The 12,839-nt window shown below is 34.0% G+C and overlaps 1 protein-coding gene across 1 annotated transcript in view; it reads right to left on the reverse strand.

Moving 5' to 3' along the window:
- Nucleotides 1-12,839, reverse strand: part of SEC63 (SEC63 homolog, protein translocation regulator) — a 77,143-nt gene that overhangs the window by 44,469 nt on the left and 19,835 nt on the right. The window contains exons 3-7 of the mRNA XM_072738297.1: nucleotides 11,245-11,359; nucleotides 9,560-9,672; nucleotides 2,630-2,691; nucleotides 1,552-1,610; nucleotides 73-123 (exon numbers count right to left, since the gene is read on the reverse strand). Coding sequence (XP_072594398.1) covers nucleotides 73-123; nucleotides 1,552-1,610; nucleotides 2,630-2,691; nucleotides 9,560-9,672; nucleotides 11,245-11,359 — 400 coding nt within the window. The remainder of the gene's footprint in view (nucleotides 1-72; nucleotides 124-1,551; nucleotides 1,611-2,629; nucleotides 2,692-9,559; nucleotides 9,673-11,244; nucleotides 11,360-12,839) is intronic.

Here is a 12,839-nt window from a genome sequence, read left to right on the forward strand (position 1 = left end):
TCTTATAGAGACTCCAAAGCATGCCACCAATTCCCTTTCCAAACATTGTTAATAAAAAGAATTAGAACTTACTACAACAACTGGAAGGATAACCATGAATGCCAATCCATATACAAGTAAAACCTAGAATTGAAAAGGAAATAAGTATGGTTTTCACAGATAAATTATAACATCTAAGAACACTTATTTTTAGGCTTACATGGGGGAGGCACTATCAAAAGCATTCCTCATGTATTATTTGATTTAATCCTTATTTTCAAACTTTAGGAGAAAGACATCATTATTACTTTCCTTTTGCAAACAGAGAACCTGCAGCACACACATAGGTAACATGACTTTTCCTAGGTCACAAAGCTAGTAAGTGGTGGAGCGAGTATTGGAATCCAGGCACTTCAAATCTAAAAACTTATACTCTTATCCACTATAATAAATTATCTTTTAATCTCCTCTGTAGATAACACCAGCAAAACAGCTTTATAAATTATATTTTCCTTCCAGTCAGGTACTTATAGATGCACCCTTTAGCAAGTAGTTAGTGTCTTGGAAATAAATACTAGAACCCTGGTTCTTTATCAAGGAGTAATTTCCTAATGTTCTGTTTACAAGTAATTTCTGTCTATTGGTCTTAGATTTTTCTGCTACTACTTAATCCCAAATATGATAGCTAACTATCTTTCTCTTCTCCAGTATTCCCAAAGTAATCCTAAGCATGACAAACATTCTTATATACAGAAACCATATATCCCTGAAAATAACAAATGGTCATCCACTAGAACATTAAACCCTCATTTTCAAAAATTTCAGATTATATGAATTTTGTTTTTTATTGCTTCAAAGACAGCTCCTAATCATTTTTAAGAAATGTGAAATAGGGAAACATCTATTCCTGAACAATAGGTTAAGATAATTTCTGATGTTTTAGAGTTGCAGCATCTATCACTGATTAAAAGTATGATATCTTGGGGAGCCTCAATGGCTCAGTTGGTTGAGCCTCTGACTCTTGGTTCTGACTCAGGTTGTGATCTCACAGTCATGGGATCAAGCCTCACACTAGGCTCCAGCTCCACACTCAGTGAGGAGTCTATTTCAGATTCTTTCTCCCTCCCCCTGTGCTCCTCCCCATTCACTCACTTGCTCTGTCAGGTAAACAAAATCTTAAAAAAAAAAAAAGTCTAATAACCTACTGACTTCCTAAGTAACATATGGAATATATATATATCATTAAGCATATATTTATTAACATTAATTGAACTTGGATAAATGTGAAATGAAGGATAATTTAAATTTTGAGTACTACTTAGGATACCATATAAAAACCGTAGTTCTCCAAACCAAGTATAAGACCCAACCTGAAACTGCCTCCAAAGAAATCACAACTTCAAAGTTTTAAAACTACATTTACTGCCCAAACAGCAATCTAATCACGAGAACCAATTATCTTCTCTATTATGTAAAAATAGTTTTGACAATACACAGTTACATTAAAAACAACATAGCAGTATTTTGTTACAGCTCTCTTTATTATAATGTGTCTTATTTACATGCACTCACCAAAATTGAGTTTTTCTGGTCAACTATCCAAGCTGGCAAGGCGATTCCAAAGCTTGTGGCTAAAATAGAAAGAGTATTTCTGAAGAATCTCCTCCACTTCCAGTTTTATTATTTAGTTATATTCCCAAATTCTGCCTCCCAAACTATTCCCCTTCCCCAAAAAAAGCTTTGAGAAAGACTGTATTTTTTTTTAAGATTTGTTTGTTTATTTATTTATGATAGAGAGAGAGAGAGAGGCAGAGACACAGGCAGAGGGAGAAGCAGGCTCCGTGCCTGGAGCCCGATGTGGGACTCAATCCCGGGACTCCAGGATCGCGCCCTGGGCCAAAGGCAGGCGCCAAACCACTGAGCCACCCAGGGATCCTGAGAAAGACTGTATTATGTGTGCTCCCAACATGTAAAAGTTCATGGATTTTTCAGGAAGGGGGGGGAGCTCAACCAAAGTACATAAATTCCTTCTTATTTAAATCTAAATTCTTTTGGGGCACCTGGGTAGTTCAACTGGTTGAGTGTCTGACTCTTGACTTCAGCTCAGGTCATGATTTTGGAGTCAGAATCGAGCCCCACCATCAGCTCCACACTCAGTGGGGAGTTTGCTGGATTTTCTCTCTCTCCCTTTCCCTCCGCCTCTTCCCCCTGCTCACATTCTTTCAAATAATAAATCTTTAAAACATTAATAATTAAATCTAAATTCTTTTATATATCCTGAGTAAACTCTATGAATACATAAGAAAACGTTTAAAGTCAGTAAAGAACAACAGATTTTTTTTTTTTTCAACAGATTGTTTTTATCCAACTTTTATCAACTGCTAGCTGGAAATGATGAATAATTACAGTGATTACTCTTCTCATCAAACCAATCTAAGTTCTATCTTTCAAACTTGTTGCTAGAAAGAAAATAAAGTAAAAATTAGCTAAAGAGAACTCAATTTACATATCTAATTTTTTGAGGTTATAATTTTCCAATTCACAAACTAAGAAAATCAAAAATTCTTTTCAATCTATTAATATTTTAATTACATATATAAATGTGTGTATATAACACCAGTAATTTTTAATTATTTATTATTTATCACACCTTGAGGGCCGTCTGGATTTCCAAACTCTTCCCAATTTTTCCGGGACTCTTCATCAGTTAAACTAGCATCAAAAGAAACAAAATTGTGAAATTAGAAAGCCACATCTGAAAAGTAAATACTCATATATACAAACTCTATTAACTAACCAATTCATTTCTTAAAGATATTAATTTCAGAAAAATCAAGAAAAGCCTCTCTGAAAGCAGAAAACAAGAGAGAGAGGAAAGCAAGGAGTTCTACATTAAAGCAAATGAGAACTACTGAGCCTTTACAAAAATTCCTGGTTGGCCCATGGGTTCTCAAGTTTTGCCAGTTCAAGCTGGAATGTAAAACATTAAAGGTTACTACATTTTTATGAGAAGACAGTAAGGATTATAGGTGACTTTTCTCTTATATTCTTATATATTTTCCAAAATTTCTTCAATGAGCATTGTTTATACTTTAATAATATATACCTATTTATAAATTTAATACAAATAATAATAATCCCTCCAAAACTGGTACCAAATTCTCAAAAAAAAAAAGAAAAGAAAAGAAAAAAACACCTGTAAAATTCCATTGCTATAGTAAAAGTTATTTGCATTGTGCTGAGGTCACAATTTTCTCCTAAAACAACTGCCAAAAGGACTAGGTAAATACCTTTTAAACCAACAGCTTCCTAATCCAGCAATATAAAAATAACAGAGTGATCTTTTTTAAAAAACTTAAAAAGAAATATAACCTTTGACCTGGGCAATGGCTCAAAGCACAGAATGAGTGGTTTTTTATTCCAGGTCCCAAAATAGATGTCAAAAAAAAAAAAAAAAAAAAAAACACTTAAAGAAAATTTCAAATCCTTCAAAAATTTTACAATGTTCTTAAGGAGACAATGCAGACACACACAAAATGACCAGTAATATCATTAAAAAGGCATTTTTGAAGACCAAGTGGCAAAAGATTATGTTTATGTCCAAATTTAGTTTTAATATTTCTATTTCCCAGAACATATACACAGAGGATACAATGTGGTTTTCATTCAACAAAGCTCCACATTGAGGGAAAATGCAGAAGTACCTTAAAAAATTGTAAAAATTTTTCAATGATTTTAATTTTTTTCATCTAAACCATAATTTCTATTATTATTTTTAAGCAAGCTCTACACCCAATGTGGGGCTTGCACTCACAACCCTGAGATAAAGAGTCACACACTCTACTGACTGAGCTAGCCCCCTAATTTTTTTTAATTGAAGTATAGTTAACACAGTATTAGTTTCAGGTGTACAAATAGTGATTGACAAGTTTATAATTATGCTGTGCTTACCACAAGTGTAGCTATCATCTGTCACTCTACAATGCTATCATAATACCATTCACTATATTCCCTATGCTGTTTATCTTATTCCCTGCCTTATTTCACTTAGCATAATACCCTTATTTGCTCTACCTTATTTCACTTAGCATAATACTTCTAGTTCCACTCATGTTATCATATAGTAAGATCATATCAAATAGTAAGATCACATCCTTTTTTATGGCTAGGTAAGAGTCCTGTGCGTGTTCGTGAGTGTGTATACCACCATCTTCCTTATCCATTCATCTATCAGTGGATGCTTGGGTTGCTTCCATTACTTGCCTATTGTAAATAATACTACAATAAATATAGAGGTGCACGTGGCTTTTTGAACGAATGTCTCTGCTTTCTTTGGGTAAAAATCCAGCAGCAGAATTACTAAATCACAGTGTATTTATATATTTAATTTTCTGAGAAACCTCCATACTGTTTTCCACAGTGGCTGCACAAATTTACATTTCTACCAACAGTGCACAGACTACCTCCTTGCCAACACTTATTTTTCTTTTTGATTGTAGCCATTTTGACAGGTGCAGGGTGATAACTCACTGTGGTTTTGATTTGTATTTTTCTGATGATTAGTGCTGAGCATCTTTTCATGTGTCTGTTGATCATCTACCTATATGTCTTCTTTGGAAAAATGTCTATTAAGGTTCTCTGCCCATTTTTTAATTGTATTGTTGGTTTTTTGATGTTGTATTGCTTAAGTTCTTTATATATTTAAGAAATTAACCTCTTGCTGAATGTATCATTTGCAAATATTTTCTCCCATTCAGTAGGTAGTTTTTGTTTTATTGGTTTCCTCCACGGTGCAAAAGCTTTTTTTAAAAAAAAAATATTTTATTTATTCATTCAAGAGAGACACAGAGAGACAGAGAGGCAGAGACACAGGCAGAGGGAGAAGCAGGCTCCCTATGGGGAGCCTGATGTGGAACTCAATCCCAGGACCCTGGGATCACGATCTCAGCCAAAGGCAGATGCTCAATTACCTCGCCACCCAGGGGCCCCTGCAAAAGCTTTTTATTTTGGTGTAATCCCAATAGTTCATTTTTGCTTTTGTTTCCCTTGCCTTACAATCTTTTTTTAAATCTTTTTAAGTAGGCTCCATGCCCAATGTGGGGCTTCAACTTATGACCCTGAGATCAAGAGTCACATGCTCTTCTGACTGAGCCAGCCAGGCACCCCTGTCTTATGATTTTTATCTAGAAAAATGCTACTATGGCAGATCTCAAAGAAATTACTGCCTAAGTTCTTCTGAGTGTTTTATGGTTTCTGGTCTTCTTAAGTCTTTAATCTATTTTGAGTTTATTTTTATATATAAAAGTGGTCCAATTCCATTCTTTTGCATATAAGAATTCTTTTCTAGTTTTCCCAGCACCATTTTTGAAGACACTGACTTTCTCCATTGCATATTCTTGCCTCCTATGTCATGGATTAATTGACCATATAAATCCCAGGTTTATTTCCAGACTCTCTATTCTGTTCCATTGATCTGTGTGTCTATTTTAGTGCCAATACTATATAGTTTAGTTACTATAACCTTGTAGTATATCTTGAAATATGGAATTGTTATACTTCCAGCTTTGTTCTTCTCCCTCAAGACTGTTTTGGCTATTCAGAATCTCTTGACTGGGGAACCACAAGTGATTCCATATAAATTTTAAAATTATTCTAGTTCTGTGAAAAATGCTGTTGGTATTTGGATAGGGATTATATGGAACCTGTAGATTGCTCTGGGTAATACAGACATTTAAAAAATTTAACTCTTCAATCCATGAGCATAGAATATTTTTCCATGTTTGTGTCATATTTTTAATTTCTTTCACCACTGTTTTAGTTTTCAGAGTATGGGTCTTTCATCTTAAGATTATTTCTAGGTATTTTATTCTTTTTTTATTTTTTAAAATTTTTTTATTTTTTTATTATTTTTATTCTTTTTAATTTTTTTATTTTATTCTTTTTGATGCAATTGTTTCGAAATTGTTTTCTTAAATTCTCTAGTTCATTATTAGTGTGTAAAAATGCAACCAACTTCTAGGTATTAACTTTGTACCCTACAACTTTACTGAATTCAATTATTTTTAAAAGTTTTTTTGGCAGTCTTTACGGTTTTCTATGTATAGTATCATGCCATCTGCAAATGATTATAGTTTAACTTGTTCCTTACCAATATTGATGTCTCTTTTTTTTTCTTGTCTGACTGCTACGGCTAGTACTTCCAATGCTAGGTTGGATAAAAGTGGTGAGAGTAGACATCTTTGTCTTAATTTGCTCAGTTTTTCACCACTGAGTATGATGTTAGCTGTGGGTTTTTCATATATGGTCTTTATTACACTGAGGCATGTTCCCTTCTAAATCCACTTTGTTGAGAGTTTTATCATAAACAGATGTTGAATTCTGTGAAATGCTTTTCCTTAATCTATTGAGATGATTATGTGATTTTTATTTTTTTTGCTCTGTTAATGCAGTGTAGCACACTGGTTGATTTTTGCAAATACTGAGCCACCCTTGCATCCCCAGAATAAATCCTACTTGATTGTGGTGAATGATCCTTTCAGTGTATTGTTGAATGCAACTTGGTAGTATTTTGTTGAGGATTTCTGTACCTATGTTCATCAAGGATAGAAAATATTTTTAGATTTATCAATTTGGTCATTTAAAAAAAACAAGTACATTGACATCTTCAGTCCCTTTGTAACTCCACTTATACTACTTGACCTAAGTCCACAGTAAAATATAGAAGCCAACAAAAAGCACTGTCGGAGAGACTGCAAGCTCATAAAGAGGGATATTTATGGTGGCTCTTTTTTAACTAAGGGAGGGACAGTTCTCAAAATATTTTTCTCTGGTTTCCCAGTACAACTGTCCACCCACCCAGGGCTTTAGCTACTATTTTTCTCAATATTCTGTCTTCTAATCAGATTACTTTCCCAAAAGTAATTATCTGTCTGCTCTACCTTCCTGATGATGGCAGAATAAACTGTTCTGTTCTCTATACAATGCCCTCAGATTTTGCGAAAAAAAGCATAGCTCACATCACAGAAGCACTCAATTTTTTCAAACTGCAAACACAGCTGATTACCATTCCATTAATTCATTAAGCTGACTTGTACAATTGGTGTGTGACAGGCACCATGCGCCATACTCAAATTAAAGGAATTTTATCAACTTTTTAAAAGTGTAAGAAAACAAATAATTTTGGCTACTTATTAGTGCTTCAGTATAATACCATTACTAAGACTTAAAGTACTTAAAAGTTGTGTAATTTTGGTATAACTCATATATAATAAGCTTATATATATGTGTATATATATATATATATAAGCTTAAAAAGACCAATGATATTAACATAATTTTTAAAAATTCAATGAGTCTAAAGTTTCCTAAACATGATTATATCCCTTAACTTTGCAAGTGGGAGGTTGTGTCATAGATCCTATCACAAATCCAATAAAATCTGTAACCCTTCTGCCCTGGAAAAATGCACAGTTAAAAATACATATAGATTCTGTGTACAGTTTCAGGGGCCCCAGATTTTATATCCTAACCTAGATAATAATTCATTAAATTATAGGTGACTGACCCTGAGTTGACTATATAAAGCTAAGTTACATATTTATGTATAGGAACACATGAAAACACAGGCTTTTTATTTAAAAAAAAAAAAAAAGTAGCTTTAAAGTAACATCTACGGTGTTCACTTGTTATAAAGTAAGTTAAACATAGGTTTTACACATGAAAGCCAAATCCCAACTACATCCAAAAGAGAAGCCAGAAACTATGAACCAGAAAATTCAATAGCTGGTCTAACTCCTCTAAAATAACCAGACTTCTTTCCTTTAAGCTAGAAACTGGTATGAAGAAATAGGAATGACCCAGCTTATTATTATAATGGACAAATAAGGGAAGAGAAAACTATCCTGAACAGCCAAAGCGAATTCTAAAAAATTTTGGAATTCAGGGATCCCTGGGTGGCTCAGTGGTTTAGTGCCTGCCTTTGGCCCAGGGCATGATCCTGGAGTCCCGGGATCGAGTCCCACATCAGGCTCCCTGCATGGAGCCTGCTCTTCCCTCTGCCTGTCTCTGCCTCTCTCTTTCTGTGTCTCTCATGAATAAATAAATAAAACCTTTAAAAAATAATAAAAAATAAAAAATTTTAGAATTCAGTTCAAAGCCTATAAATGCATTTCAAAAGCTGCTTGAGTTATACTTAGGCTGTTAGAGCTATGCATAAAATTGGGACTTCAATCACTCAGAACTTATATTTAGTAAAATGTACCTTTATCTAACTCATTTATACTTCCACAAGTTATAAGATCTTGAAGTTCTGGGTCCCACAGTCATTTTATTTCTTCATTTGCCTAATGGACCATCAACTATTTAAGACATTTTACTTATAAAATATTCTACAGCTTGATCATGTAACTGAGTTAAAACCAAAGGCCAGATATTATTCTTCTGTACTTTTTAGAATAGTGACCATACATCATAAAGAGTCAGATTTCCAGTAACCTGAGAACAAAATCATCAACTTAAAAATGTTACAATACTTGAAAACTGAGGAGGAAAAAAATAACTGTACCAAAAGCACTAAAATTAAAATTACTAATTAAATAGTCTTAGCTATCTGATTTTCCTGAGTATCTTCAGTTCTTTTTAAATTACCTGAAGACAGCAATTAAGGCATTGAAACACTTGGGCAATGAGAATAAATGCTTGGAGGAGACACAATGAAAAAGAGAGGAGACATCAACTGAAAGACAGCAATCTGGAGGATATCTGCTATACAGAAAAGAAAACGTAGTACACACTTCAGGAAGCTCCTGAAGGCACTGCTTTATCGCAGAATCCTATTCACATACATAACAAGCGACTCAAAAAAAGAAGGGAGAGGAGGCACAGTCAATATATACTTTTATTAAGCACAAAATGAGTATTTCCCAAACTTCTGTAATTCATACACCACTTTCACAGTTTGCTATTATATCTGAGTATCCTATCATTTACTTCCATTTTTAAAACTAGCTTACAAAATTATACATCACGGAGTCCTAAAAACAGACATCTTGTCTGTATTTTACTCTTTAATTTAACATAAGAGCTATATGGGGATATGCCTATCAGTCCTGAAGAATCCAGCTAACTTTTATCTCTTGTAATATTAACACTCAAGAAGGAAAAACTACTTCCAATTTTATATACTCTATCCTGTTTCTCCAAAATTAAATTAGTCTTTAGATAGCTTAATGAGACAAGCTACATTTCCAAAACAAGAGAAGTAGATCTAGCCTAATAAAAGCCTAGAAATGAAAACAAGGTGTTAAGTGTATCCTCTTCTAATCAGCATGCTTGGAAAATAACTCCATTAATGTATTACCTACTACTTAATTTAACAAACTTCATGGGCAAAAGTACTACTCTAAGTTACTTAAAATTCAAGTTTAGTTAAATTAGCACTTTAGGGTTGTCAGGGTAGTTCCATAAGTAATAGACTCAACACATGAGGTCAGCATTTAAAAGTGTATAACAACTATTTCATTCAAATAAAAAACTATCTTTACCACTCCTAAAAATGTGTAATGGGTTCTATGATACTTACGCTGCATAAGCTTTTGCTATCCTCATGAACATAACTTCATCACCTCCTTTATCTGGATGATATTTAAGTGACAGCAAACGATATTGTTTCTTAATTTCTGCTACTGTTGCCCCCTAAAAGGAAAGCTTTGTTTTAATAAAAATATGCACAATGCTGTAAAACCATAATTCATCCCATTTTGAACTTTAAATATAAACTATTCATGAGATGCCTGGGTGGCTCAGTGCTTGAGCATCTGCCTTTGGCTCAGGGCATGATCTCGGAGTCTTGGGATCCAGTCCCACATTGGGCTCTGCATGGAGCCTGCTTCTCCCTCTGCCTGTGTCTGCCTCTCTCTCTGTATCTCTCATAAATAAATAAACAAAAATCTTAAAAAAAAAAAAAAAACTACTCAATATTTTCAAAAAGAGAAAATGCTTTCATCCTGTATGTTTGTCCCATAAATTTCAGCCCATGTATCTTTTAAATAAAAATATACTTATTTTGTCCAATATATTTATTTTATTGAGCACCTACTAGGAGTCATGTGATTCAGTAGGCACCAATAATTTAAGAATGAAAACCACACAATGCCATACTGAAATAAAATAAAATAAAAGGATAGTAACATTTAAATATCAAAGAACTATCACAGTAAATTAAGTCTGAAGAAACTCTCAAATCAAAGGTTAACTTCCTTTCTAAGAAATAATCTGAAGAACATCTGGTTTCATTTGTTTATCAGTATTTTAATTTTAAACACATAAGTTTATCTTAGCTTTTCCTAATTAGACTCAATTTCTATCAATAAATTTTTCATATTTTTATGGCATTAAATTGTCCCTAAATATTTTAATCTTAAAAAAACTCTTTGATGATTATCACCATCACAATAAGAAAAATCAGATATGCAAATTTTGCTTCTACAAAACATAAAACTAGAAAACATGGTTTGTATTTGTATTATATTAATATCTGGATAAAGCCACCTACTGAGCAAATACTAGAAGTAAACAAAGTGGTTCGGGAAAAAAATGGAAAGAGCACTAGATTCAGCTTGGCTAATAAGAAGTTATGGGACTCTAGACAAGACAAAAATTTTCCAGGCCTTGTTTTCTCCATTGGCAAAAAAAGCTAGATGATCTCTAGCACTCATTTCAATTCTAACTTTCCAATGATATATCTAAAAGACAGATTTTCTACTGGGATTCATCAATCAAGTTCAATTAAGAGATCACCTAAGGAGTCTATCCAAAGTTAATCTGAATTTCCATTAACAATGAAACAATGAAGTTCTTTATAAGACATAAAGACTTAACACACTGCTTTAGTGTTAATTAACACATGATCATGAGATTTTTACCACCCAAAATACATGATCCTCCTGGTTTTAACTTTGCATTAAACCAATCTTATAAAAATCTTTAAAAAATATACTTCCTAAAAATAAATAAAATAAAAAATACATTAATTTCTTATCTCATCTTCAAATATTCTTATATTTTGCAATTTCAAAGTAAGCCTTATAAGGATGGAAATTAACATCTGTAGCTTAAAAAACATGTATATATTAGAATAATAATGGATAAGATACATACCCAAAGTCTGATTTCTTTATGCACAACCCAATTTTTTTGGATATGGACTTATATAGTGTCTTCATACAGTCAATAAACTACTGCACATTATGTAAAAATACTACTTACAGGATCCAAATTTAATACTTCATAAGGATTGTATTCTTGGTATTCTCGGTCTGTTTTGGAAACTTTGTATGCAAGAAATAAGAACAATGCCCATCCTGCAAGCAGAACTATTTTCCTGTTTAGGAAAAACATAAGTGAAATATAAATAAATACATCTATGTAGTATTCCTTTAAGAGTCTATGCAGACATTATGGCAGATCAAGACAATAAAACAATCTAAAGTGTTTTACATCACTGATACTGACTCCATTCTACAATCTCTTGAACAGTGCCCTTTTTACCTTTGAATTCCCTAGAATCTATAGTGCGCATCTAGATCTTGCATGTAATATTCCCTCAATAACTATTTACAGAATTTTATGTATAGAACTTAATGTAACTTATTAACTAATGGTTTTAATTTGATCAAAACATGTTAATACTAAGTATTTAATAAACCATTTAATGTAAAAAAAAAAAAAAGCTGCTCTTAACCTAGCAATTAGACTTTTAGTAAGATAAACTGCAAAAAATAATGGGTCAATTGTGCAATGATGAATGAATAGTCTTGTTTATAACAATTAAACTTTGGGAACAAATTAAATGTCCATTTATATGGAACTAATTAAACAAACCATTTATAGGAGACTAAATAAACCAAGACACAGCCAAATAACTAGCCAATACAGATATAAGAAGATGTACATAATAGGATAAAAATGGGATATAAAGGAATATATAGTTTGAAAAAAAAAACTTAATTTCTTTCCAATATGTTGTTTAGTAAAAATATTTAAAAGACTGATATTACCAGTGTTGGAGAGGCTAAAGAAAAAAGAAACTACACTCTGAAGGATGATCTGGCAATAAAGTATCAAAAACCCTGCAGAAGTACACCCTTTTTTTTTTTTTTTTTTTTTTGAAGATTGGGCGGTGAACCTGGCGGAGCGGTTGCCCCCAGGGGAGCTTTGCCTCTAGGCGGAGGCAAAACGCTAGAGCTGAGAAGGCGCAGATCAGCCCAGGTCAAGGCCTAGGCAGGCTGAGTGGTGTCGGGAAGCTCCACAGGCAGGGAGACGGGTCCTGGGTCTCAGATGGCTGAGCCCCCAGAGCGCAGACTGCCGCTTTGACCGCGGCGCCCACCCGTGTCATGTGGGGGCCCAGAAAGAACAGATCTACAGAGGAGTCTGTATGCTTGAGTCCCCTTTCCCGGATTCCACGTGAGCCTGGGGCTGTCTCCACTTCATTGTTTTATTATGTACAAACGCTACAGAACGAGGGGAGCAGACACGCTTGGGGTAAGAGGGGCCCGGTGGGGGGAGTTCACAGGGCAGACGGTGCACTGGGGCCGGGGGAGCAGCACACAGGCCATATCTATAGGGCAGGCGGGGCAGGAAGGGGTTAAAAACGAGATCCAAGCCAGCCAGATCGCAGGGAGTTGCGGGGGTGTCGTCCACCTTCTGATCTCCCCCCAAGGTCACAGTGCATGCAATAAAATATATGTACAGGAGCTGGATCCTTCCTCTGCGGGGGCCCTGCAGGGGCCTTAAAAGGGTGAAGTACACCCTTTTATCCATTTCAAGAAACTTAGAAATAAACTAGAATTAAGCATATAAAA

Source organism: Vulpes vulpes, chromosome 1, assembly GCF_048418805.1.
Source record: "Vulpes vulpes isolate BD-2025 chromosome 1, VulVul3, whole genome shotgun sequence".
In the NCBI taxonomy this organism is placed as follows: Eukaryota; Metazoa; Chordata; class Mammalia; order Carnivora; family Canidae; genus Vulpes; species Vulpes vulpes.